At 41.5% G+C, this 26,551-nt stretch overlaps 5 protein-coding genes across 25 annotated transcripts in view; 3 read left to right on the top strand and 2 right to left on the bottom strand.

Moving 5' to 3' along the window:
* LOC119495267 (actin-binding LIM protein 1-like) overlaps positions 1 to 8,522 on the top strand; it is a 48,132-nt gene extending 39,610 nt beyond the window's left edge. For 6 of the 19 annotated variants that reach the window (XM_037781562.1, XM_037781569.1, XM_037781560.1 and 3 more), the window contains 9 exons: positions 621 to 761; positions 1,491 to 1,576; positions 1,738 to 1,861; positions 3,047 to 3,108; positions 4,040 to 4,100; positions 4,344 to 4,351; positions 4,877 to 4,951; positions 7,209 to 7,289; positions 7,505 to 8,522. In XM_037781562.1, the coding sequence (XP_037637490.1) occupies positions 621 to 761; positions 1,491 to 1,576; positions 1,738 to 1,861; positions 3,047 to 3,108; positions 4,040 to 4,100; positions 4,344 to 4,351; positions 4,877 to 4,951; positions 7,209 to 7,289; positions 7,505 to 7,618 (752 nt within the window). In that variant the 3' untranslated portion in view covers positions 7,619 to 8,522. Of the gene's footprint in view, positions 1 to 620; positions 762 to 1,490; positions 1,577 to 1,737; positions 1,862 to 3,046; positions 3,109 to 4,039; positions 4,101 to 4,343; positions 4,352 to 4,876; positions 5,021 to 7,208; positions 7,345 to 7,504 lie in introns of those variants that run through there. The other 13 variants (XM_037781568.1, XM_037781572.1, XM_037781561.1 and 10 more) reach the window with 8 other exon arrangements.
* Positions 7,751 to 13,854, top strand: LOC119495742 (probable E3 ubiquitin-protein ligase TRIML1). The gene is made up of 6 exons (XM_037782502.1): positions 7,751 to 7,780; positions 12,136 to 12,267; positions 12,404 to 12,637; positions 12,761 to 12,807; positions 12,892 to 13,034; positions 13,118 to 13,854. The coding sequence occupies exons 1-6, from the start codon at positions 7,751 to 7,753 to the stop codon at positions 13,693 to 13,695; spliced, it is 1,164 nt and encodes a 387-aa protein (XP_037638430.1). The 3' UTR covers positions 13,696 to 13,854.
* Positions 13,855 to 16,880: 3,026 nt separating this feature from the next.
* On the top strand, positions 16,881 to 21,391 carry LOC119495132 (hyaluronan-binding protein 2-like). Of its 2 annotated transcripts, XM_037781361.1 has the most exons (14): positions 16,881 to 17,043; positions 17,258 to 17,360; positions 17,481 to 17,576; positions 17,708 to 17,818; positions 18,190 to 18,306; positions 18,387 to 18,497; positions 18,584 to 18,755; positions 18,828 to 18,925; positions 19,014 to 19,128; positions 19,183 to 19,488; positions 20,078 to 20,220; positions 20,473 to 20,607; positions 20,801 to 20,946; positions 21,063 to 21,391. In XM_037781361.1, the coding sequence occupies exons 1-14, from the start codon at positions 16,984 to 16,986 to the stop codon at positions 21,222 to 21,224; spliced, it is 1,875 nt and encodes a 624-aa protein (XP_037637289.1). In that variant the 5' UTR covers positions 16,881 to 16,983; the 3' UTR covers positions 21,225 to 21,391. The 2 variants fall into 2 exon arrangements, with proteins under 2 accessions (XP_037637289.1, XP_037637288.1); XM_037781360.1 differs by having other exon boundaries at positions 19,014 to 19,488.
* A 1,241-nt stretch (positions 21,392 to 22,632) lies between these two features.
* LOC119495990 (E3 ubiquitin-protein ligase TRIM39-like) lies at positions 22,633 to 24,433 on the bottom strand. Of its 2 annotated transcripts, XM_037782966.1 has the most exons (5): positions 24,214 to 24,433; positions 23,854 to 24,087; positions 23,751 to 23,773; positions 23,524 to 23,657; positions 22,633 to 23,442 (listed from the first exon to the last, which is right to left on the bottom strand). In XM_037782966.1, exons 2-5 carry the CDS (start codon positions 24,004 to 24,006, stop codon positions 22,844 to 22,846), a joined length of 909 nt encoding a protein of 302 aa, XP_037638894.1. In that variant the 5' UTR covers positions 24,007 to 24,087; positions 24,214 to 24,433; the 3' UTR covers positions 22,633 to 22,843. The 2 variants fall into 2 exon arrangements, with proteins under 2 accessions (XP_037638894.1, XP_037638895.1); XM_037782967.1 differs by having other exon boundaries at positions 23,854 to 24,433.
* A 33-nt stretch (positions 24,434 to 24,466) lies between these two features.
* LOC119496252 (E3 ubiquitin/ISG15 ligase TRIM25-like) lies at positions 24,467 to 26,524 on the bottom strand. Its single transcript, XM_037783438.1, has 3 exons — positions 24,829 to 26,524; positions 24,640 to 24,735; positions 24,467 to 24,525 (listed from the first exon to the last, which is right to left on the bottom strand). The coding sequence occupies exons 1-3, from the start codon at positions 25,417 to 25,419 to the stop codon at positions 24,511 to 24,513; spliced, it is 702 nt and encodes a 233-aa protein (XP_037639366.1). The 5' UTR covers positions 25,420 to 26,524; the 3' UTR covers positions 24,467 to 24,510.
* Between the last annotated feature and the right edge of the window lie 27 nt (positions 26,525 to 26,551).

The raw sequence follows: 26,551 nt of genomic DNA, 5'->3' as shown, positions 1-26,551 counted from the left end.
TCCACTTCTTATATACAGTCTATGAAACTGACTCAGTAATGTCTGAAGTTTGCTAACGTTAGCCACTATAGTGGTCATACCAGACAAAGTAAGGCTGTAGTAGCAAAACCCCTGAGCGTATTGAATTGAACAAGGGTTGCGTTTTATTGCTTGTGAACTCAACTTTTCATTTGTAAGATGGAAGAATGAGTTTTTTCAAAAGTTACATAGTCTGGCTTTAAAATGAATCTGACAAAATATATTTAAATGGCCCAAGCAAATTTCACTTGTGTACATGCACACCAGCTGGTTTTCTTCAATTAAGTGATGTTTCACAAAACAGTTGTAATCTTGCTTGAGCAAGATGTCACTAAAGCCACCTTTGAAACATCATTAAAACCACACTGAGTCTTATCTACTGGCAGTTCCTCACCACTTATTTCAGAAGATTAGATTAAAGGCTCTATCCAATATCCAGTGACTTGTTAGGAAGGCATTATTTGCATATATTTTAAACCTGGACAAGCCAGGATTAATTGACCCCCTGAGTATGACGATCAGATGGTGCTAAGATGTTTACCTGTGGTTGAGACTGTGACCCAGACACTGATAGATCAGTTCCCATGGTTACCAACCTATAGATTCAGATGCCATAGCACGTCAAAGCAAGTCTGCTGATGAGATCATCAGATCCGCCACCTTCCCCGCTGCCCATGCTCCCTCTCCGGATGACAGCTCACGGAGCGAGGGCGACCGTTGGCCCTGCTCTCTCGCTGTATTAGGTACAGTAGGCTCCTGATGGGCATGCTTGCACTGCTACCTTCTAGCGGTTCAATAGACACCTCACCACAACCTAACTCACCTTGTTCCTCCTTCCAGCTGCCCCAAAAGCTTTAACTGCATCCCTGCTTCACTCCAAGCTTTTATTCAGGCGTTACAGTATTTGCCTTTAAGTTTTGCTTGCACAAAGCAGAAGTTTGGTTTCTGTTGCTGCCATATTATTTTCTGCTTGTGGTAGCATCAGTTTCACCATTTTACTGCACATGATGGGTGCACTAGCTGTACACAATAGTGCCACAAATGACTTGGACAGAGATAACTGAGACTGACTTCAAACTGACTTTTGTCTGTCTGTCTTACATCGTGCTGTTCTGTGACATCCAGTAAAATCTGGACATGAATGATGAAGCGTAAACATCCGTCATGTCAGCGTAGCCAAATATTCCAATAAGTAGTCCCTCTGTTTGTCTGTCTCGTCAACTCTGTCTCACATTTGTGTTCTTCCGTCCACCTATTGCTCATTTTTACTGTGTGTGTTCCTCACTGCTCTACAGCAAAATGACGCTGCCACATCTTTCTGTCTTTCTCTTAATTTGAACTTTGGATGAAGCATTTCATCTGGTTGTACTATACATATAAGTACATGTGAAGCATGGCTTCCTCCGGTCTTTATGTGTGCATGTATATGTGTGTTTTATGTAACTTTTTGGGCCTGTGTACGACACCTGTAGGTTCAGAAGGGAGGAGACGTTCCAGAGAAGAGGAGGAGGAAGAGGCCTTGAAAAAAAAGCAGCTCAACGAGGAACATCTCATCAAGGTCAGTGAGATAACCTCTACTCTTCAACTTGTATCTTTGGCTGCCATTTGCCTGAGATGAAAGCCAGACCTGCATGCTTTGTATCCTCAAGTTTGTGTCATAGATTGATGTTTATCTGTGTATTTACTGTACATGATTTGAATGTGTGTGTGTGTGTGTAGATTCAGTCTGGTTTGGGAAAGCTCATTCTGAAGGAGGAGATGGAAAAAGAGCAGATCAGGGAGCGTCACGCACGGAGCCTCTCCGCTCAGCGCTATGACCCCAAACAGACCAACTGTGACGCAGGTACAGAGCAGCTTCATCAGCTTATACACTCTTGAGTTGTCAGCAATGTACTGAAACATAAGGTCTGTGCTATATAACACTTGTAGATCTTTTACGACATGTCTGGATGATGAAATAGCTTCAATTTGTGATTTGAAAAATCTCTCTTAAAGGAACAGTGTGTAACATTTCAGGGATCTATTAGCAGAAATGGAATATTAATAACTATGTTTTCATTAGTGTACAATCACCTGAAACTAAGAACTGTTGTGTTTTCGTTAGCTTAGAATGAGCCCTTCATATCTACCAACACGTTCTCATCCCAACTCGTCACATAACGCCGCTTTGTCACGCCCGTTGGCGTCACTTTAGGATTGGGCAACAAAACCACTAGGTCGGGCTTAAAACTACTACGTTTGTAAAGTGAAAATGACACTGAACATTGTGAAGACGGGACACGAACAAACAGCTGATTGTATCGTGATAGTGAAACTTAACACACGGGAACGCACGAGACACAAACAGCGGACTCCTAGATGAAAGCCTTGTGTTTGTTGAACCTGTCCGGCGCACTTTCTCAGAGCGTTTACTGTTGCCACGGATGGGTCATAGTTAATGGAACGCCCGGTACACTTCATACCGGCGCTCAAGGGGGCCTTGTGCGGCGGTACCGAACGCCGGCGGCCGTTAAAAAAGCCTCTGTATTTGACGCCCTGGGAATGAGCCCTTCATATCTACATAGGTAGCAGGTCCTCTTCACGCAGTCCACCGTGTTTCTCTGCCATGTTTCAACAGTAGCCCAGAACGGACAAACCAAACTCTGGCTCTAGAGAGAACCTTGTATGCTTTTACGTTACCTGAAGGTCACCGTAGTTCTCCGACACGCATGTTAAATTGCGGTAATGTGAGCCGCAGAGTGCAAAACCGTGATACTGCCAGCCGCCTTCCGTTGCTCCTAAAGTAGTGTTATTATGGTAAAGATGGCCTCTAAGCGAGGTGAGCGGCGTTACCACGGTTTGGCACTCTGCGGTTCATGTTACCGCAGTCTTGGAAAGGGAGGAGTGAGTGGAGCGTTGTTTGCAATCTGTACTCACACCACTAGATGCCGCCACATCCTACACACTGTCTCTTTAATGTAAATATTCCTGATTGTTGTCAACAACTTTTTAAATTAAAATATAAATGTAAACATTATTTATGTTTCAGATCCAACTTCTCCAACCAAAACTAACTCTCTGCCTGGCTACGGAAGGAATGGGCTGCATCGGGTGAGAGCTCACTCATACTAACAAGATTACTGTTGATTATGTAACACAGACAGCTGAATGCAGATAAATGACAATCAGAACCATTTTAATCACCAAGAAGCAGAAATTGAATGTTAAATAGTTTATAAATTGTCACCAATGCCTAATTGGAAACATGTTTTATACATAGTAATTATAATAAAATCCTATTCTGCTCCTAAATTCAGATTCAGATTACTTTATTTTCCATTAGATTTGCATAAAATGGAAATTTGTCTTTGGCCCTGGCATATAAGACAACACACACGATACATAACAATACACAGAATACACACACAACAATACGTGACAATTATGCATCTTAAAGTCCTAAACAGACCAAAGTGGCAGTAATAATAAAAATGCTAAGTGGATTGTTCCTCCTCTGGCATGTAGTCCATTAAAACATCACAACAGAGCATTAAGCTCAGCAGTATTAACAATAAATAAATAAGTGATGTTGGATGCAGAATGTCCTGAGAAGCAGCCTTGATTCTTGGGAGGGGGTTTAAGGGAAAGGGTTAATCAAAAATTAGAAATACTTTATTACATATTAAAAAGGATATAAAAAAAACTAATTAAATACACAAATAAAGAAATCATAAATAACGAGATGCAGTGTTCTGACTCATTCAGATGACTAATGATGTATCATGTCTGATCATTTTGTTATATCAAATCCGATATAGGTGTTGGTAAGGCGTCCATATAGGCTAAATAGAGTTGCCAAATCCTGGCGATGCATAGAGCTATTTCTAAAAACTTTTTTTGAAAGTTTCTTAAAAGTGTACTAATGACTGTGAAATTCCCTAATAAGCAAATTTGAGGATCCAATGGGAAGGTAAATCCTGTAAGTCTTGTCATAATGTCGCCAAATGTTAATGTTGACGTCCTGTTGTCTGTGTCCCCGCAGCCCCAGTCCACAGACTTCACCCAGTACAACAGCTATGGTGACATGTGTGGAGGAGGCAGAGGTGAGAGCTGCGACTGCCAAGCAAATCTCTTGCCAATGTCACCAGAGCTATTCAGCATCAGTACTCAGATAAATGGCTTGCCACGTGTACATAAATGGACACGCATTGTTTAAATATTTGCATAACGATTCACACAATGTGTCATCAGGGACAAACAGTGTTGTAGATAGTAGCCTGGCAGGGGGATTTGACAGCAAAACCATTAACTGTGAGTCTCATTTTCTGTCCCATGTTGTCCTGCAGAGTTTCAGGTATGTCTCTCATCTGCTTTTTCACATGGCATGCTTCCTCACCTTGCATCATATATTTGCTTGCTTTCATGGGTTGCGAGAGTCACCTTGCCCTGAATGAACACCGGCCACTCCTGCTACATGCTTGCATCACTGTTGGATTTAATGTCAACTACAGGGCATGCAGTGCAGTGATTTCCCAACATGCACTGCCCAGTAGCTGAGCCAGTGTGCTGTAAATGCAATGTGCAATCATCGCCTCATGTCTTGTTTTGTGTGTTGTTTACCAATGTTATGACTCAAGCTAAATGTCACATTTAAATTTAAAATTCACCATAGAAGTAAAAAAAAAAAAAAAAAAACCTACAGAAACATTCAGAAACCATTTAACGACTGCCCATCTCGAGTTAATATACTGAACCGTATCCAAGCTACTTGCTCCATCCAGTGAGAACTGTGCCCCACAGTCATTAGTGGACATATTCATACCATTAACCCTGCAGTCCCCTTCCACTATATTACATTTGTGTATGTTCTATTCTTTAGCACATTAAGGATGGCCGTGCAGCACTTGCAAGGATGGACAGGGGAGTATCTATGCCTAATATGTTGGAACCAAAAGCAAGTATCTTCTTCTTTTTGTACTGATGACAATTACACTGAAATATGTTACAGCATTTATACATTGTTCATTTATTTAAAGGGGCTCTATGTAAGAATCAGAAATAGCTTGTTAACAATGACACCTGTGGCCGATAAGTCAACGACAGTCAGCGTCCTGTTGCTCGCGCTTGTGGTCGCACTACGTAGACGCGAGCGAGCATCGGTCAAAACAGTGAGGCGACACACACGAGACTGAACGTGATTGACAGCTAAAACTACAATATCACAATACAGTATATTTCACATGCTTGGCAGTAATGTTAGCTTACCTGTCCAATAGGAATTTTGCCAGCGTTTTGAGACCCAAAACCAAACGAAGGTTCCTGTTGTTGATGTTGATCCTAGTTCCCCCCCCCCCCTCGACGTCGGTCACATTCCTGTTTTGAAATACAGGCTTCACTAGATATAACTTTTTTGTGCTTCCATGGAGTTTGTGTTGGAGTCTGAGTTGTGGCGGGGTCTGGTCATTCATTGGCGTTAGCAGATTCCATTTCTAACCGAACGTTCGTTATCGTAGCCCTTTAGCGGAGCTGAAAATAGAGGCACTCGTGAGCTCGCATGACGTCACATCTGTTGGATTTTCCCGGAAAAAACGACCCGCATTCCTCACATTAAAAGCAGTCTACAGGCTGATGGAGGCAACCCAGAAAGTCATCGAAGGTCTCACTCTTTAGGTTAGGTTACAACTAAGGCTGTCAAAGTTAATGCTGTAGTAACGCGTCAACGCAAAATCGTTTTAACGCCACTAATTTCTTTGACGCATTAACGCAATCGATATTTCAGAGGTTGTAGCGGGCTCACTTTTAAAGCTAGAATGAAGATACTGTCATCATATGAAACTAGAGGGAGTCCATTGGTACCAACAATGTCATAATAGCTCGAGGAAAAACTGTCATGGCCATTTTCAAAGGGGTCCCTTGACCTCTGATCTTAAGATATGTGAATGAAAATGCACTCTATGGGTACCCACGAGTCTCCCCTTTACAGACATGCCCACTATATGATAATCACATGCAGTTTGGGGCAAGTCATAGTCAAGTCAGCACACTGACACACTGACAGCTGTTGTTGCCCTTTGGGCTTGAGTTTACCATGTTATGATTTGGTACATTTTGAACAGATAAAAAATTTGTGATTAATTTGCGATTAATCGCGATTAAATATTTTAATCGATTGACAGCGCTAGTTACAACCTGATGACACATTGGCAATAAAAACGGTTAAAAAACATTTATACGTGTACAAATGTACATACAGTCCCTTTAAGTGCATTTTAACTTGAAAATGAGGACACATCTTGCAACTAATTTAGAGATAGCCTAGCCTCGACTATTCGACAAAGAAAAAGAAAAAGCCCAGCCCAAAAGAGGAGGATGAAACGAAATAATTAGCATGTTGTATGTAGCCTCGTAATGCGGGGACATTGGTGGAAGAAATAGAGATTTTTACTTGAGGTGAAAGACTCCCATTAGCTGGGTTCCTGATGATTTAGCATGCTGCATCAGGAGCTGACGAGTCACGCTTAGCATGCTGGCTTCTCCATACTCATCTGCACATAGCTTTGACTTAAAGTGGCTGGATACTGTATGCAGCATACAGTGGAGAATCCAACACCCAGAGTGTCATCCAAACAACTCATATCACTATATACTGCGTAGTATATAAGAGACTGTACGTTACTGTGTGGATATGAGTTGGTCAGAGGCCTCAACTAACTTCTAGTTGCTTATTATTGAGCATTTCAGCTAAATTAACATTTGCCAGTTTCTTCTTGTACAGAGGGGATTTAGAAAGTAGAAGCACCTCAGTTTTCCAGGACACAATCATTCCCATGTGGGTTCACTTGGCCTACATTACTAGTGTTCTTTTTTTTTTAGTTTGCATTTAATTACTCTAAAAATACAGCCCGTTACATAACTCTGTTTTCATGTTTTTGCCCTTACCTAATCTACTGCACGTTTCTAAAACAGAAAAAAAAGTGTGCACACCATTATAGCACCCTGCATTTCCCCCAACAACCTAAAAAAACAGCTCTCACTCCCAGTCAGCCTCCTGTCACATACCTGTTCTCCCACCCAGTGTTCCCTCTGTCACAGTCAGAACTACAGAAATATCCAAATTTTATAGTTTTGTTTGGTAAAAAAAATGTTTTTTTGAAGCTTGACTCCAGCTTGTAGGTTTGACCTGTTTTACTGACGAGTGTCTCCTTCTGAAGGTGTATCCCTATGAAATGCTCATGATAACCAGTAGAGGGAGAGCTAAACTGCCCAGGGATGTGGACAGAACCAGACTGGAGGTATCAGATTTCCACCTGACTGTCCGCAATTGATACTGGATTTCTCTACTTTTGTGTAAATAACATGTTACACAAATACAACTGTAGCAAGGAATGTGCAGTATCCATTGCTGCTTCTTGTCATTTTTGCATTGACCTTTTTTTGTGGCTTCGGTGCTAACCACGCCTCCCCTCCTCCCCTCCTTTGTTTTCTCCACCTTTGTTCTCAATTCTAGCGCCACTTAGCACCCGAAACGTTCTTTGACATCTTTGGAATGGAGATCCAGGAGTTTGACAGGCTTCCCCTGTGGAAACGCAACGACATGAAAAAGAAGGCCAAGCTCTTCTAGCACTCAGAGCAGCATGCACATACTGTACATTCATTCAGATAGCACACGACAACTGTAATCTAGATGTAGGTTTTTGGTTTATTTCCTTTTCTTCTGGTTTTTTGTTTTTATCCTGGCATAATCAAGGAAGCCATGAAATGGACTCTGACGCTTCCTGAGACTGTGAGCCGAATGATTTGTCCAGTTAGACTTGCACAGGAAACAAGGAATCTCTTCCATGTTCAAAAATGACAAAGAATGAATGATAAATAGGGTCATGTTATTTGGTTTGACTGCGCTTGTTTTACTTCTTGCTTTGCTTCGAGTGGAACTGCTTTCCTTTCTTTCTTGCTTGTTTCTTCCTACTATTTGTTGCTGTTGATTCCTGTGGAACTTTGTAAGTACAGTAGAAACCTCATGGCGCCATTACGAAATGCTCGTAGCTTGAACATGTGTCAGCTTTTCCTTCGCTTGGGCTGAAACAGTTTTAGTCCAAAGTTTGCAAGAATCGGCTCAGTGAGTCTTTGAATAAAAATTTTAAAAAAAGTAGCTGGGAAAGCAGTCAGCTGACCCATCAACTGTTTTACCGGATCTACATGGAAATGAATCATCGCCACTCTCCTTCCCCTGGATACTGTACACGCCAAACGTCCACCTGACCCCGACAAAAAGAAAACGTCTCTCTTCTCAGGCTCTCATAAACACGGCCAGACACTTTCCCTTTACATGTATTGGAAGTACAAATCTTAATATATTTTAGTGCCGTATCCAACATACAGTAACCAACAACTAGATAAAACACATAATGTTAAGAAGCAACTGTATTTGAAAATACTGTTTTATAAATGAAAACCCACACTGCCATTTGTTGTATTGAAATCTAAGCCAATAAAGCTTTAAATCACCATGAACCATATGATCCTCAGCTATACCAAAGGTACCCACCGCCTCTTTTCTGTTCTCTCTTTTCTTCTTTGCATTTCACCAATAAACACACCGGTTCTGTAATGTTACTCAGGGTGAGAGGTTGTCTGAGGACTTTATGGGACCAATCAAACGGTGGAGTCTATTGACTTTCTACACAAACTCTGATAAGTTGTGGCCCCGGTGAGGACACACAGGCCTTTTACTCTGAAACAAATATTTACTAGGGACGAAAATCACAAGTTTCATCTCGATACAATGATATATAGATTCTTTGGGCAATGATACGATATTTGTTGATATCATAAAGTCTGCTACAATACGATTTGATTCAATTCAATTCAGAGGCCTGCAATTGATAGGAGACAATATCATATATGTCCATTTAACACAATCAGTTTTAAAGCTGCAGTGGGTAGAAATGGAGCAAATATGATTAAAAAAAAGTTATTTTTAAAAAACGGACACTATTTCCTGACAGTAGTGCATGAGAGGTAATCTGAAAAAAATCATGTGCCTCTGTGTCCTCCGTCGCTCCTGAGGGCATCTGCAAGATTTTACAGACCGGAGGAAAACAACCAATCAGAGCCGAGCTGGAACCTGCCGTCTCTGAGCAGCTGTCAATCACTCGCAAACTCAGGTCAAACGGTCAAACTAGGCAGCGCTGATCAAATATGAATCAATATTCTGTTACTGTAATGCCTATTTCTCACCTCAAATGTTTTCAGAAACATCTTGTAGTGTACTGTTTAGCTGTAAAATTAGAAAGTGTGTGACCCGGAAGCCATGTTGAGATCTGTTGAGGAAATACCAAGCAACGCCCACCAGCCGAACCACAGACAATAAGGACGCTCTTTCTCTCGGAAGTGGCCTGTGATTGGACAAAGTCTCCCCTCAAAGGCTAGATTCTCTAAAGCCTGAAAACAGAGACATGATGAGGTGCAGAAGTGTAGTTATCTCTCTGAACACTTCAATTACAATATGCTGAAAGGTTATTATGGAAGTTTTGCCCATTGATGCCAAATATTGTTGCCTACTGAAGCTTTAACACATTTATATCAACTCACACAAAGCAACTAAAATATGACTTTACAATAGTATTACTGTAGGGAGGAGGTGCACTTGGACAGAAATGATGACACAGACGTGCCATGGGAATTTCAAAATAAAGGCGTATCTTAAAGATGATGATATGTATCGATATAATCGATCCAGATCGATGGATCATTACACCCCTAATATTTACACTATATAGCTGCATCTCAGTTTTATGTGGGAACAAATATTCCTCTGATGTCAATACACAGACTGGTGAACAACAGCCACCAAGTAAACATTTAGTTATTCTTGTAGCATTGCCAAAATTTAAACTTTATTGCCCATTTGCAACACATCATGTACTGAATATATAACTGACCATTTTCCAAAGCATACCACAGTTTTGTTATAGATTAAATAAGAACGTTTTTCTTCATTCCAACCAGTTGTTTATGTTTATATTTTCATATTGGTATGGTTACAATCTCGAAGATCTCCATTTCATTCTCTTTGGCAGCACCTATGGTGATAAGATGTTGTGTTTTTGGATCTCGCTTCCCAGAGATCCAAACAGTGTCAGAAATTCCCGGGAATGTCACCACAGACACCCAGTTCATAATACTGCAAATGCAAGAGCTTTCATCAGTGGCCCATAAACTCAATCTGTTATCTAATTCGGCGATAGATAGTGACTTCAAAATCTTCGAGATTATTACTTAAAAAAACACTAAATGCATCACTGTGAACATTAAATAGCATTGTGTTTCTGTTAGTTATCTTTGTGTGTTGTTAATGTAGTTGCAAACAATGACTATATGAACACATCCTCCAGATGCATTCAAGTGCAAATGAAAAGGAAAGGCATCTGAGACTTGGCAGCTGCAGCAACCTCTTTAATGCAAGAAACTACTAAATTAATTTTATCCTGTTTATGATGTCAATGTTTTGCTATTATTTGTCTTCAGGGTTTGTATTTCCATTACATATTTATGAAAGCAATGCTTATTAAATGGCAGATGTCAGATTTAATTAATACACAATGGTAATATAACAGAAAAAAGGAAAGGAAACTAATTTCCAATTGAATGGATAACTTAGGTTAAAGCAAATTTAATCTTAATACTATACAGAAATGAACTGAGCAGTGGCTCCCTGGATGGCAGGAGAAACACAGTTAAAGTTCCCGTCCAGACTCATATGAAGACGTATGAAATACTTTGCTTGGAATAATAATTTGTGTCTGATCTGGTATTTCCACAAAAAGTAAGTTCAATAAACCAATTAAAATTCTTAAAATTGCATCTCCTCTTTCCACCTCTCTGAAAAATTCAGAATCCAGAGGATGTCTCCTTCTTCACTGAAAAGTCCATTCTCAGTGTATGGGCGCTAGTTGTGATGTCACAAAATCCTACTCTTACATAAGCATAAGCAATAAGATTTAAGAGGATTCCTCCTTCCCCAGATGAGTGTCAAATCAGCCTTCTAGTGTCAAACTGTGCACATACTCAACATCATTCTGTACAGTGAAGCATCTAAGTGAAGTGACATTAAGCAAAATATATTTTTGGGCGGAGGGGGACTTTAACAATATAGAAAACCATTATGTGCTTTGGAAAATGTCTACAGATGTATAAAGCATGTAGCAATTTGTATTAAAAATGCACAAACATGCCAGTATGGGTCTTAAAATGTTATGACAAAAATATTCCCTGTAGGTAACAAATGCATCACTTGTGCTATGAATGCTTGTGAGAGCTGCAGCGTGACCTCATTCAGTCACAGTGGGGATTATTGTGGGACAAATGTGAGTGATTATGGACACAACGATTAGAATTTACCTCCTGGAGAAGGCAGACGTGACAAACACTGACAATGGGCATCATTCCCATCTTTATTAGGTCGCAGCAACACAGCAAAGCCTTCAGTGCTGCTACAGGAAACTGAACCATTTAAAAACACGGTCTCAAAATGCAGAAAAATATGGCATACCTTTTAATAAACAGTCAAAGGGAAAGACCGAAGACAAGGTGGCTATCACAGTAAACAGTGGCAGACTCAGGCTGTCTGAGGGGCAGGGGTGGAAAAAGAATAGGGCACCAGTTGCACCAGTATGAACTGTAGGGCTGTCTATAAAGCACTTCATCGTGTTTTCTCAATTTTAAGGCCACCCTAGAGGTCACCTCATCATGTTTCTCCACTGGAAGGGCAACCTAGAGGGCATCTTATCATGTTTTCTCCCCTGGAAGGGCACCCTAGACAGTGCTTTGTCATGTTTTCTTCATTTAAGGGCACCCTAGAGGGCACTTCATCACATTTTCTCCACTTGAAGAGCATCCTAGAGGGCACTTTATCATGTTTTCTCCACTGGAACGGCACCCTAGATGGTGCTTTGTTATGTTTTATCTGCCATAGAGGCATCCAAGTGGACATTTTTGCTGCGGTTTGTTTGAACATGGGGGCCTGAGTCCACCAGTGACAGTGAACATACTGTAGTCCTGCCAGTCAATCTCCGCTTTGTTGCTATCTACATCAAGTCTCACAATAAACTGCTTCTGCAGCTACAATTCACCACATAGAATCTGTCTGACTGCTGTGTGCAACTCTTTCTACAGGAGACATCAGAAAAGCACCGAGAGTTTCTAAAGAGGCAAAGGGAAGCAGTGAAATACAGGCTGAAAAAACTGGCAGCACGGCAATCAGAAATCACAGTGAGTTGTTTTCAGACTAGCTGGTGTTGAAATTTTGCCACAACATGAATTTTCTTTCTGTTTTTACATTTGCAAATGAAATTACACCTGTGATCAGGCAGTATAATAAACTGATACATGCTTATGCCTGACCCAGAAAAAGTCCTCAGTGATAAGGGAGAACATCATACGGAAATATCGGGAGATCCAGGCAGTCTTGGACGAGGACCTAAGGGTCACCTTGTCCCACCTGGAGATGGAGGAGCGGGCCGCTGTCTCCACCCTGGACGGGCTGATGGAGAGGAACTGTTCTCTGATCCAGCAGATAGAGCAGGACCTGGCCAGACTCACTGTGGGGATAGACCAAACCGACTCAGGGCTGGATACCATGGTGATTAAACTTAAAGTCCTGTGGACCAAATGTGATTGAACTCATTTGTGTATGGGATCTAAAAATGTTACATTTTACTCTCAAAGTTCATTTAATGTTGATTTTTTTTCTGCTTTTCTTCAGTCTTTCTTTTCATACCCTGAGCCGCAAGACATGGAGAGAGCAGACAGGTATGGAATCAAACCATAATTAATGATAATAAATAACGGTGGAGCAGCATGCTGATGTTTCTCACTGTGGTCTGCCTCCTCCAGAGTGATGGATCTGCTCAACAGGACAGACCCGAGCATTGTGAGCCTGGACCAAGTTAAAGCTGACCAGATCCTCGGCCTCGCCAACAACATGCTTCTGCTGATCAGCTCACAAACCCCGATAATCAAGATACTCACCAAGAGTTGTCAGTTCACACATTATTTCTTTAGTGTTCATAACCGCAACTTGACCTCTTTTTTAAAAACGTTCTGTTTTAAATATCCCCAGATTCCAGTGAGGTGTTTCTGGATCCGGACACGGCCCACCCAAAGCTGATCATCTCCCCCCAAGGTGACAGTGCCACCTACACAGACACCTGGCAGCAACTTCCTGACCTCCCTGGACGCTTTGACACCACCCTCAATGTCATCAGCGTGCAAGGATTCAGCTTTGGTCGCCATTACTGGGAGATTGATGTGACTGGGAAGACTTACTGGGAGCTGGGCGTCACCTATCCCAACATTCCCCGCAAGGGCACCACTGAGGACTGCTGGCTGGGCCGGGGAGACGAGTCCTGGTGTGTTGAGCTCTTTGATGGGGAGTATACAGCCTGGCACGGAGGTGTGCCCCACCAGCTGCCTTTCACAAAACGCTTCTGTCGGATTGGTGTTTTGTGTAGTTTCCCTGCAGGACTGGTGACGTTTGTTGAGGCAGACAACATGACGCCGCTGTTCTCCTTCTGTGCAGGAACCTTCTCAGACTGCCTCCACCTGGCCGTGTGTCCTGGTCATGACCACAATGGCACCAATGCTCAGCCTATTGTGATCTGTAATGCTCCGTCTCCTATACCAGTGAGCTCTGATTAGTAGCTCTACAGAAAAGCTATGCCTTTCTAATAATACGCCAATTATAAACGTTTATAAGCTGTAAGTAATGGGTTTATTAATAATTAATAATTAAACAAGACTAATCTACAGCCATGCTAGCAGCTCGGTGAGGCTGCACACACAGTGGTGCTTTGAGCATTAAATATATGACTTTAAAGCTGCAGTGGGTAGCAATGGAGCATGATTAAAAAAAGTTATTTTATAAAACGGTCACTATATCCTGACAGTAGTGCATGAGGCAGGTAATCTGAAAAAAGATCATGTGCCTCTGTGTCCTCCGGTGCTCCTAATGGCATTTGCAAGAATTCACAGACCGGAGGAAAACAACCAATCAGAGCCAAGCTGGAGCCTGCCGTCTCTGAGAAGCTGTCAATCACTCACAAACTCCGATCAAACGGTCAAACTAGGCAGCGCTGATCAAATATGAATCAATATTCTGTGACTGTAATGCCTATTTCTAGCCTCAAATGTTTTCAGAAACATCTTGTGGTGTACTGTTTAGCTGTAAAATGAGAAAGTTTGTGACCCGGCAGCCATGATGAGATCAGCTGAGGAAATACCAAGCATCGCCACCAGCCGGAGCAAACTCTCTCATTTTTCATATCTGATCAGCGCTGCCTGGTTTGACCATTTGGTTGGAGTTCACGAGTGATTTATACCTGCCTCTGTTGAATGAACAGCCAATAGGAACGCTCTCCCTCTGAAATGACCTGTGATTGGTCAAAGTCTCCTGTCAAATGGGCTAGATTTTCTGAAAACAGAGCCATGAGGAGGTGCAGAAGTCTAGTTTTCTCTCAGAACATGAATTACAATATTGTGAAAGGTTATTATGGAATTGTTGCCCAATGATGCCAAGAATCTTCTGCCTACTGCAGGTTTAAATATATTTATTGTAAAATTCCATACATTTTGCAAGACACTATAGGTGAATAGGGTAATAATCTTTAACTAATAGATATCACCATGAAATTTCCCAAGTTGATCACTTACATTAAGACAATTGTTTTTTGTACTACATGTTTTCTGAAATGGTATGTTTAAATATGCAAATAATGCTAACTTTTGGTGAATTTAGGATAATTCTACAGACGCAAATAGACAAAGTGTAGAAAAATAAACACCTAAATGTGTTTTTTGGATCTTTTCTATCCAGTAGTCTGAAAGAATGTCATGACATGCTCTGACATGTCATGACATGCCATGTCATGACATGTCAAGGCTTTGCAAATATACTCTCTGATTCTTTGATTGGGCACTTATCCTGTTTGATCAAAATTCATTTTAATTATTTCAATATAAAAAATGTTTCAAGGGTGGCAGAGATAGTGATCTTGATTTTGCCCATTTTATTTGCCATTTATTTCCATTTTAAGTCTTCACTAACATGAGCAGCGTTCTTCCTATTATTAATAATACAAATAAAGAGCAGAGTTAAAATCAATAAAAGTGACTGAGCAACAGGGACGGATGACAGACAACCCCCCTGAATCAATGGTGAGTGTACTTACATAAATAATTAGAAATGTGTGAGTGATCTACCAGACCTGTGATGTCTGTGCCCGTAGTAAGTCCTCGCACCAACCCCCCACTGGGTTACTCCGTCCTCTCCCAGTGCCCAGTCGGCCCTGGAGTCACATCGGGCTTGATTTTGTTACCGGTCTCCTAGTAACACAAGGTAATACCACCATACTTACCACCTTCGCCGCTGTCGGAAGATTTGGAAGGATGGCCGCTTCGCTCTGCTCCGTTCTGCCGAAAGCAACCAGCGCCTCGCTGATCGCCACCGGAACCCTGCACCCCAGTTACAACCAGGTCAGAAAGTTTGGCTTTCTTCAAAAGATGTTCCATTACAGACTGAATCCAAAAAATTAGCACCCCGAAAAACATTGGACCGTATGTTATAGACAGCATCATTAACCCTTCTGCCATTAAACTTAAGTTGCCTCCATCCATGAGAGTTCATCCCACCTTCCATGTGTCCCAGTTAAAACCTGTCTCTACAAGCCCATTGTGCTGTATCCATTTGTACTACATGTTTTCTGAATTGTTATGTTTAAATATGCAAACATATAACTTTTGGTGAATTTAGTTGAAATCTACAGACGCAAATACACAAAGTAGTGAAATAAACACCTAAATGTGTTTTTTTTAATCTTTTCTATCCAGTAGTCTGAAAGAAGATGTGTCATGGAAGCAAAATAGCCTGAACTCTCAAAATTGACCAGTGCATAAAAAAATATAGATAGATAGATAGAAACTTTATTGATCCCGAGGGAAATTCAAGTTTCCAGCATCACAGTTCCATAGTGCAAACATATTAGTAAAAAGGCACAAGTAAGTAATGCAAAGTATATACATTTATATAAAAGAAAAATATACCAGACATGAAAATACCAGGAGATGAAGAAAACTGTTAAAAATGAATATGGTGCAATGTAACAACTGAGATACAGGACTATTAAAAATGTGAATGTAGTGCAAAAAATGATATAGTGCTGGATAATAAAATATAGGGGATATAGAAATCAGGGGATTAAGAAATGTCAAATATGGAATATAATGCGGGATAAGAACTGAGGTAGAGAGTTTTTTAAAATTAGGCTAAAGTGCAGAATAAAGCAGTACATTGTTTGTGAAATACAGTAAAACAAATCTATAAAGGTGCAGAGTAGAGCTGTTTGTGGTGTGCAGAATTGGTGTGCAATATGTCTTTGCCTGTAGTTTCTCGCCTTTAAAAAATATTTCAGTTCTACTTGGAAGTCATAAAATTGACTGATACTGCAAGGGATGTTATATTTGATTGAGCATACAATCATGCTGTAAGTATTAATATACTTTACTGAGAACTTTATCCTGAAATGCACCTAGTGTATTTGGATCCAAAGTCTATATTCAAACAAACAATGCTTTGCAAATATGCTCTCTGAGCCTTTGAGTGGGCGCTTATCCTGTTTGATCAAAATTCATTCTAATTATTTCAAAATAAAAATGTTTCAAGGGTGGCAGAGACAGTGATCTTGATTTTTCACCATTTATTTGTCCATTTTAACTGTTCACTAACATGAGCAGTGTTCTGCTTATTATTAGTAAGAAAAATAAAGAGCAGAGTTAAAATCAATAAAAGTGAGTGAGCAACAGGGACGGATGCCAGACTACCCCGCTGAATCAAAGGTTAGTGGACTTACACAAACGTTTAGAAATGTGTGAGTGATCTACCAGACAGTGCACTCTCGTTTTACTCTCCTGGATGTCTTCTGATCCACTACCATGAACCTAAAGCTCCTCTTCTTTTGCCTCGTCTTGGCGCTGCTCGTCATACCTGCTGAAGTATGTATTCACTGTATATAATATATAGCAATAAGCAAATGCATTGGCTCTTATTTACAAGGTTGCAATGTTTGATAAGCCATTTTGCTGGAAATTAAATGCAGATTAATTCACTACATTGTTTTGTCATGAATATCAACAAAATTCTACCAGTAACTTCACATGATCTTTTATTATTATGACTCTTTTGTGGTGCTGTCAAATTATTATTCAGCTAAAACCTAAAAAGCACAAAAAACATCATCATCGTGATCATGAGCATGGACATGGACACAAACCCAACAAAAAAAGAGTAAAGGTTGCGGACATAATTAGAGGTAAGTGCTTCTTTTTATTCCTTTCATACTGTTTTATATATAGAACATTATTCTTAAAGGGTAAGAGTTAGAGGAAGTCGACAATGCTGTATATCTTATAAAGGAAAATTATTGTTTTAGACCTCTTCTTTGAGATCCTGGAGGGACGCGATGATGGCGATGATGACGATGATGATGACCGCACAGACTGGCTGTTTGACATTCAAGAGCCAGAAGGTGAGAGAGAGTTAACACTCATGTATTCTTATACCAATCTGTCATGTCACATGTTTTATAAACGATGACATTACATTGGAAAACTCAAATTGAATGCTTATGTTCCCCCCTTGGCTTTTCTCATTTCTTAGGCCTATGCAACCCAAACCCTTGCCGCAACAATGGAGTGTGTGAGGAGAAAGACAAGAGGAAATTCAAATGCGATTGTCCCATACCTTTCAAGGGAAAGAAATGCCAGAAAGGTTTGAAAAATAAATCCCTTTTACCATGCTTGCGGAATTGTTACCGAAAAAAGCAAAAATTCTCTGATTCCAGCTTCTTAAATGTGAATATTTTCTGGTTTCTTTACTCCTCTATGACAGTAAACTGAATATCTTTGAGTTGTGGATAAAACATGGAATTTAAGGATGTCATCTTGGGCTTTTGGAAACACTGATTAACATTTTTCACCATTTTCTGACATTTTATAGAGCAAACTAATCGATTAATCGAGAAAATAATCGACAGATTAATCGAGAATGAAAATAACTGTCAGTTGCAGCCCTAGTCATACATGCACAATATACAGTATAATGTGCACAAATGAAGTGAAACTGTTGTGTTCTCATCTCAGGTCCCAAACATTGTAAAAAAGGTAGATGTGGGCGAGGTGAATGTGTGCTGACTTCAATTCCCCCGTACTATGAGTGCAAATGCAAGGAGCCCTTCCAGCCGCCACGCTGCGTTCACAGTAAGGACTATTTCTTTGTTCAAACAACTCTCTTCAGTTGCTGAAAGCAAGTTTTCACTGTTGACTGTTTTTCTCCAAAGTGTCACTGTGTGAGCCTAATCCATGTAGGAATGGTGGACAATGCATCAACGATGGTAATGACTTCGAGTGCGAGTGCCCTCTGGGGTTCAGAGGACGTTTCTGCCATGTTGGTAAATACATTATTGCTTTCCTTTTCCCAGTCCAGCTTACACATCAACTTAACTCACATACTGACTGTGTGAGGTATATTTCTTAGGTCCAGATGACTGCTATGATGATGACGGAGAGTCATACCGTGGCAAAGTGAGTGAGACTGATGACGGCCAAGAATGCCTCTACTGGAACTCTCACTTCATCCTGGACAACGGTGTTGATCCCTTCAACTCCTTCGAGGACAGCAATGGACTTGGCCCTCACAACTTCTGCAGGTCGGTGTATTCAAATAGCAGACGGCATCTACAAACATGAGGATGCTCACTCACATGTCTTCTCTGACACAGAAACCCAGACGGAGACAACATGCCCTGGTGCTTCTTCAGGAAAGGCAGGAAGTTGTCGTGGGACTACTGTGATGTCACAGAGTGTCCTGAACCAACAGGTCAGCTTTAAAGTCAGACAACTTTATGGTTATGAGTCAACAAAACTGGTTGTTATCTTCTGTTATCTTCTTGTGTGCGTGTTTTCAGGTGTGGCGCCAACTGAAATTGTCCCTGCAGTCACTGATCCCACTCCTTCCAAGCCCCAAACTGCAAAACCTGAACCCATAGCACCCACCGAATCAATCAAACCCACAGCACCCTCCGAACCAATCGAACCCACAGCACCCTCCGAATCAATCAAACCCACAGCACCCTTCGAACCAATCGAACCCACAACGACTGAGAAACCCAGCCAGGCTCCACAACCTTCTCCTACACCCACTGCTGATGTTCCTCTCACCCCCACCGCCACCGTTACACCGCAACAGTTCAGGACCTGTGGGAAGCCTCAGCCAAAGAAGCCCTTGACCCGAATTTTTGGAGGTCTGAAGATCTCTCCCGGGGCTGTACCCTGGCAGGTGTCCCTGCAGATGAGACCGCAGAGCTCCAGCCTGCCATTCAGACACATATGTGGAGGAGTTCTCATCGCGAGCTGCTGGGTACTGACAGCTGGACACTGCATGTAAGCACAATCATGACTAAGAAAAACAACACAAAACATTGGCTGATTATGAAATAGCTTTCACATGTGGTCTTAAAGGTACAGTGTGTAGGACTTGGTGGCATCTAGTGGTGTGTTTGTAGATTGCAACCCACCCTCACTCCTCCCTCTCCAAGACTGCGGTAAAGTGAGCCACCGAGTACAAAACCGTGATAACGTCGTTCGCCTCGCTCAGAGGCCATCCTTACCGTAATAACATTTTATGGCAACGAAAGTCAGACATTGGCGACGATTTTGCACTCTGCGGCTCACGTTAATGCAGTTTCACAAGCGTGTCAGAGAACAACGGTGGCCTTCAGGTAACGTAAAAGCATGAAAGGCTCTCTCTAGAGCCAGTGTTTGGTTTGTCCGTTCTGGGCTACTGTAGAAACATGGCGGAGCAACATGGCAGACTCTGTGAAGCTAACGAAAACACAATTCTTAGTTTCAGGTGATTATACACTAATGAAAACATAGTTATGAATATTATGTTATATTTCTGCTAAAAGATCCACCTAAATTTTACACACTATTCCTTTAATATGTATTGAATCATGTTTTGTTTGCACAGTGAACCAGCGAAGGACATGCAGGTGGTTGTGGGAGGTCTGTCGCTGAATATGGTGGAAACCACAGAGCAAACCTTACAAGTTGAAGAGGCTATTAGGCATGAGAACTACAGGGAGACTCCTGCAGCTGTTTACAACGACATAGGTGATCCATGTCATTTTATATAAAATAAGCACTGATATTACCAACAATATTAGAATAAATTGAAGATCCTTTTGAGCCTTTTTAGTTAACTAAGGATGGGACGTGAGCGAGTCAAATAGAACCATTTGTAGTGATATGATTGATGGTTTGTACAGTGTTGATAGTCTATGAAGTAAAAATAGTAATACGTATGAGTGAGATTGCAATGTAAAAATACAAGAGGTTAAGTACTTTATCATTTCATTTCCAAAGCCTTGTTGAGGCTGAAAGGCACTGATGGAGTTTGTGCCATTGAGACCCAGTTTGTGAAGACAGCCTGTCTGCCTGATGCCCAACTGCCTGATGGGATGGAGTGTAAAATCTCTGGATGGGGTGCCACTGAGAACTGTAAGGCCACTTTTGCATATTCAGAAAGTAAAAAATAAAAGTAATTGTTATTCAGATCTTTTGGTTTGTTTCAGAGGTACTTCAGCTCAATCTTTACTCACAAACAACCAGTAAAATTAGAGACAACCTTCTCTATAACAACTTTGTTGCATTTGTTGTTATATTTAGTAAAAGTTCCACCCTCTCTGTGCAGCTTCATATGGTTCCAACCACCTGCTGGATGCCGACGTGCTGCTGATCAACCAGGAAAAGTGCTCTGAACGACAGATTTATGGCAATGTCCTGGATAATAGTATGTTCTGTGCTGGCCACCTGCAGGGAGGGGTGGATTCCTGCCAGGTTAGTGAAGGAAATGTGCATGTTATCATTCAAAATATACCTGCATGACTAACTTACGTGAGGTTAAAATGTGTGCAGCATTGTGTGCATTGGTCAGCTGGGTGCTCTTGTTTCAGGGTGACTCTGGAGGACCGCTGACTTGTGAGCAGAACAGTACCAGTGTTATTTATGGTCTGGTGAGCTGGGGAGACCAATGTGGAAGGAAGAACAAGCCTGGCGTCTACACGCAGGTCACTCACTTCCTGGACTGGATCAAGTCAAAGACTCAAGCCTTCTAAAATGGAGAAAATGTGCATTATCATTTCAGTTTAATGTGGCCCTCAACAGAAAAACCCGAAATCTGTTATACATCTAAATGTCATACTTACTTGGTTTTCCCTTGAAGCTTTACTCAAGGCAATCTAAAATCCTATATTAAAATTGATGTGTGTGTGGAAAAGGAAAAGTGTGTCATATTTTCTTATTTGTGCCCAAAGACTTTATTTAGTCTGATAATGGAAAATGCCACAACATGTGTCCTGATTAATCAAATGTCTTGAAATGTGGTGTGGACATACTTTGGGCAAGTATCTAACAGTACAACTTTGAAATTCTTAGATCACATGAAAAATCAAGGTAACACTTCATTTTACAGGTCCACAAATTTCATGGTAATTGACTATTAGCAAGTTTGGTTTGAAATTTCTTTGGAATTACTGCCAAAATTTATAAAAAATAACTTTATTATAAACATTATTTAATAATTATATGCTCCTCCATGGTCTGGTGAGCTGAGGGACAAACAAGGAGACAGTACAGTAGTTTACGCACGGGTCATTTACCTCCTGAACGACATCAAGTCAAACATAAGAGCTGCTAAGCTGCTGACCGAACAGATAGTCTTTACCACAAAACAAAAGTGCTGTTTGAGGTTTCACCCGATACCACTTGATGAAATATTTACATGACACTGAAAAGGTAATATACGACTATTGACAAAATAATAATATATAATAATATAATATCTCTTCTCAACTATATTTCTTACTTAACAGCTTTGTATAAAACATCAGCATTATGGGATCACAATAGCATAATATCAGAACACCATAACACAGTATATTTAGCCTTGCTGCTGGTAATGAGAAATGTATGTTCATCGTTTATATCACCTCTAGCAATAACTTCTCTTAAATACAGAGGTAGGTAAATTCCTTAATCATAGTTTTAGTTTTACCTGGGACAGATCCAAGCAGGGGAACTACAGCATGTTTGACATTTCCACAATGTTATTTAAGGGTCCAGGATTTGGCGGCATCTAGTGGTGTGGTTACAGATTGCAACCGATTGAGTACCCCTCCGCTCACTCCTCCCTTCCCAAGACTGCAGTAACGTGAGCCGCCGAGTGCAAAGCTTTAATAATGCTGTTTGCTTCGCTCAGAGGCCATCCTTACCATAATAATACAACTTCATGAGCAACGGAAGTCAGACAGTGGCTGGTGGTACCACGGTTTATCGCTCTGCGGCTCACGTTACCACAGTTTCACAAGTGTGTCAGAGAACTACAGTGGCCTTCAGGTAACGTAGAATGCAAAAGGCTCTCTAGAGCCAGTGTTTGGTTTGTCCATTCTGGGCTACTGTAGAAACATGGCGGTGCAACATGGTGGACTCCCTGAAGAGGACCCGCTCCCTGTGTAGATATGAAGGACTCATTCTAAGCTAACAAAAACACAACAATTCTTAGTTTAACTAATGAAAACATAGTTATGAACATTATATTCCATTTCTGCCAATAGATCCCCTGAAATGTTACACTTTGTTGCTCTAATGTGAGCAAGAATGGAATAAAAAATGGAAATTGTGAATCAGTGAATCTTCAATCTTTGTTCACAACACAGATAAGGTTGGCCTCCCAAGTTTACTCATTGCCCTCATTTGTGTTTCCTTGCCAATCCCAGGGCTCCTTAATCCAAAACATGGTAAGTGGCTGCGTGTTCAGTCCGTTCACATCAATGCATGGGTTTAACATGGGGTAGAGAGGCTCTGTGCACTGCACACAGAAGGAGTGGAGCAGGGTCATGGCGTCAGCGTCGTAGAATGACAGCTCCCCCTTCTGGAGATTTGCCAGTATGCCCAGCTTCCTGACTCTCTTTCCCACTGACAGCTGCTTCCCCTGGGTGTCGTGGCACGCCAAGTACTGTCCATCTGCATGGTAGATGCACCAGGATGTGTTGTTCACACCCAGGCTGGAGGAACTCTGACTTGGAGCATCTTTTTTATCGACTGGCCCTGTGGTCACACCCATTAGCCAGTAAGGTTTCTCCTGGACGATGACCTCCCAGTAGTGGCAGCCAGTAGTGAAACTCTCCTGAGCCAGGACGCTGTACTGGGAGTCATATGGCTGAGGGCTCCGAGCTTCACTGACAGGTTGCCGTCTCCAGGACACTTGTTTCCTGTCCTGGGATATTTCCAGTTTGGGATGGGCTGACTTGGAGTCCAGAACGGGAGAACTTAGATCTGCAAATAAAAATCTAGATTCAGTACACAGAGATAGCAGGGGTTGATTTTAGACTGCAAATAACTAGATTATTTACTAACATGACCACATTCGTGGAAAATGTTGGGACAGAGCCACGGAGAGGTCATCCACCAGCCTCTCTACGGTCCTCAGCTTTTCAAGGTCACACAGATCTTTGTCTACTTCCTGGATTGGTGCTAAATCCAACGGTTCACTGCAATAAAAACTGAAAACCATTAGAAGGCGAATATCATACCAAAAGAAGGCCGCTAGGATAGTAAAAAAAATAGAGTGATGATATACTCACCAAAGATTCTGTGCTGCGATTTGCTGTTGAAAATAAACAGGTCATGGATAGGAGACATTCACATGATCACAATAACACACTGTCATAATATTAGGTAACCTACCTGTAGGAATCGCAGCTCATTTGTTTCTCGGAGGAGTGATTTCCTGGAGGCTCTGAGGCCGTCTATCTCTGTGATCTGAGCCTCCATGACGCCCCTCTGGGCTTCCAGCCACTCTGTCATGTACATCTCTTCTGCGTCTATAATCTGCATCATCAGACGCTCATCGCCATCCAGCACAACATGGATCCTGCTGTACTTGTCTGAGATTCTCTCTCTAAAATCTGCAGCAGACTTCTATTGAAAAAAAAGGAACAGTGTGTAACATTTCGGGCGATCTAGACATCCAGATCATAGGGGAGCTATATCCTTTCAGGAGGGAATATAATATTCATTACTATGTTTTCATTAGTGTATTATCACCTGAAATTTAGGATTGTTGTGTTTTCGTTAGCTTGGCATGAGCCCTTCATATCTACATACGTCCTCTTCATGGAGTCTGCCACGTTGCTCCGGTATGTTACTACAGTAGCCCAGAACAAACCAAACACACGCTCTAGCGGGAGCCTTTTGCTTTTTTTATGAAAAGACCACCCCAGGTTCTCTACATGCTTGTGAAACTGCGGTAATGTGAGAAGCGTCTGACTTTTGTTGCTCCTAAAGTAGTGTTATTATGGTAAGGATGGCCTCTGAGCGAGGCGAAAGGCGTTACCACGGTTTTCACGTTACCTCAGTCTAGGAAAGGGAAGAATGAGCAGAGGGGTACTCAGTTGGTTGCAATCTGCAACTACACACTGTATCTTAAAACAATAGATGGTTAAAAAAGGGGGTATTTCATAATGACTGTACCACTGTTTGGGTATACAATGACTCCAAGTCCCTGATGGCATGTTCTGCTTCACTTCTCCTCTTCAGCAGTTGGTTCATGGTGGTCTCTAACATGCTCTAAAGACAGAAATACAACAGGCCTATAAAAATGAATAGAAATAAATACATAATCACCACATTTACAAAGGAATAAAACACAGTAATATTCACCTTGAAGTCGGCACAGGCTTCATGGAGTTGAAATGCTTTATGGTTCTTGTGAGTGCCAACCAGGACACACAGACAGCACACAGGGACCCGCTCCTCCATACAGAAGAGCTTGAGCTCATCACGGTGCTCCCTGCACTTCAGAGACAGCGGATCCCCCGTCACCTCCACCACGGTGTGCTCCCTCAGAGCGGACCTCCGCTGGTGCAGCTGGGCGTGAGCCTCGCACAGTGAGGCGTCACAGGTCAGACAGGTCCTGATGGCCACCGATGGCGTCTCTATGCAGTGGTCACAGTGGATAGTTGAGGATGACTTGGTTGCTCTGCATGGTGTCCGTAGCTCTGCTGTTGACAGCCTGCTAGTGATGAAGTCCTTTACTTTGGTCTGAAGGTTGGTGTTTATCTCCAAAGTGAGGTCAGAGGGGAGGAATATCTGACACTCTGGACAGAAGAGAGGACCCGCACCAGACCCATCTGTTTCCCAGACAGCCTGGATACAGGTGAGACAGAAGTCATGTCCGCACGGCAGCGTCACAGGACCTGTGAAGACGTCCTGGCAGACGGGACACTTTAAAGCTTCCTCAACAGTCCCCATAGCTCTGCACCTGTGCACCTGTTACGGCGGCTCAGTGTGCACTGTGCTCTTGGCCTTTCTACTCATGAATATTTCACAGGCCTCTCTTGGCATGCACATGCCACTCATGTGCCTCAGTGTCAGGTTACTAAAGATGAGATGATATCTTCCACCAGCTGATTCAAGCCATTGACGCCTGGGAGACCACACACAATTGATTGGCACATTTCCAACAAACTGGATTAGGTGAATTAAATTACCAGTTACGTGTTGTAAATGCAGCACCATTTAAATTTAATAAAAAATAAAAATCAATTCTTGAATTTGGGTTCAGTAATTTGACAAAATAATCTGAACTCAAGGTCCACTTTTTAGCTTTTTCATGAGCTTTCAACCACATCTCATGGTCTTCATCAGCAAATGGAGTTTTCTGGAATGTTAAATGAACCTTGAGTTTAGGGCTGCAACCAATGATCATTTTCTTTGTTGATTAATCTGTTGATTATTTTGATTAATCGATTAGTTGTTTGGTCTGTAAAATGTCAGAAAATGGTGAAAAATGTTTATGTAGAATTAATATTAGGGCCTGAGCAGTGGTCGGTATTATCTTAAGATCTTTGTGATAAAAGGTTGCTAAAAGCTTCAGTTTTTATGAAACTATGTTGCCGTGGCGTGGCGGCGAAAAAGCGCCTTTCGCCAAAGTGGCTGGAGTTTGGAGTGATTGGGCTTGGGCGTGGCCAGCGGGCTCCATAGCGCCCCCAAACGCTTGCCAGAGTTTCGAAAAAGCTCTTGATGAAATTTGGTGAGATCATTGTTCTCATCTATAAGAAAAAATCAATTTGCATTTTAATGGAATCACAATAAAATTGTGTTGCTAGGCAATAGCTTGGGTCCATGTGACATTCACATACCAGGAATAAACTGGGACACATTTAGAATGTTTACGTTTAAAATTGGGTCAAGGGTCTAAGTATTGTATATTCGTGAGATCACAAATGGGCAGAAATCCTGACAGCTTGTTGCAGGCAAAATGTTGTATCTTTGTTATTATATGACATTACAAGAATGATTTCTAAAAACCTTCTGCAATCTGAGGTCTCATTAACATCATAGAAAGTGTTACAAAAAATAATAATAAAATATAACCACCAGA

Source organism: Sebastes umbrosus, chromosome 10 (assembly GCF_015220745.1).
Source record: "Sebastes umbrosus isolate fSebUmb1 chromosome 10, fSebUmb1.pri, whole genome shotgun sequence".
NCBI classification, from domain to species: Eukaryota; Metazoa; Chordata; class Actinopteri; order Perciformes; family Sebastidae; genus Sebastes; species Sebastes umbrosus.
The sequence above is the reverse complement of the archived record's forward strand: the minus strand, read 5'-3'. Positions and strand labels throughout refer to the sequence as shown.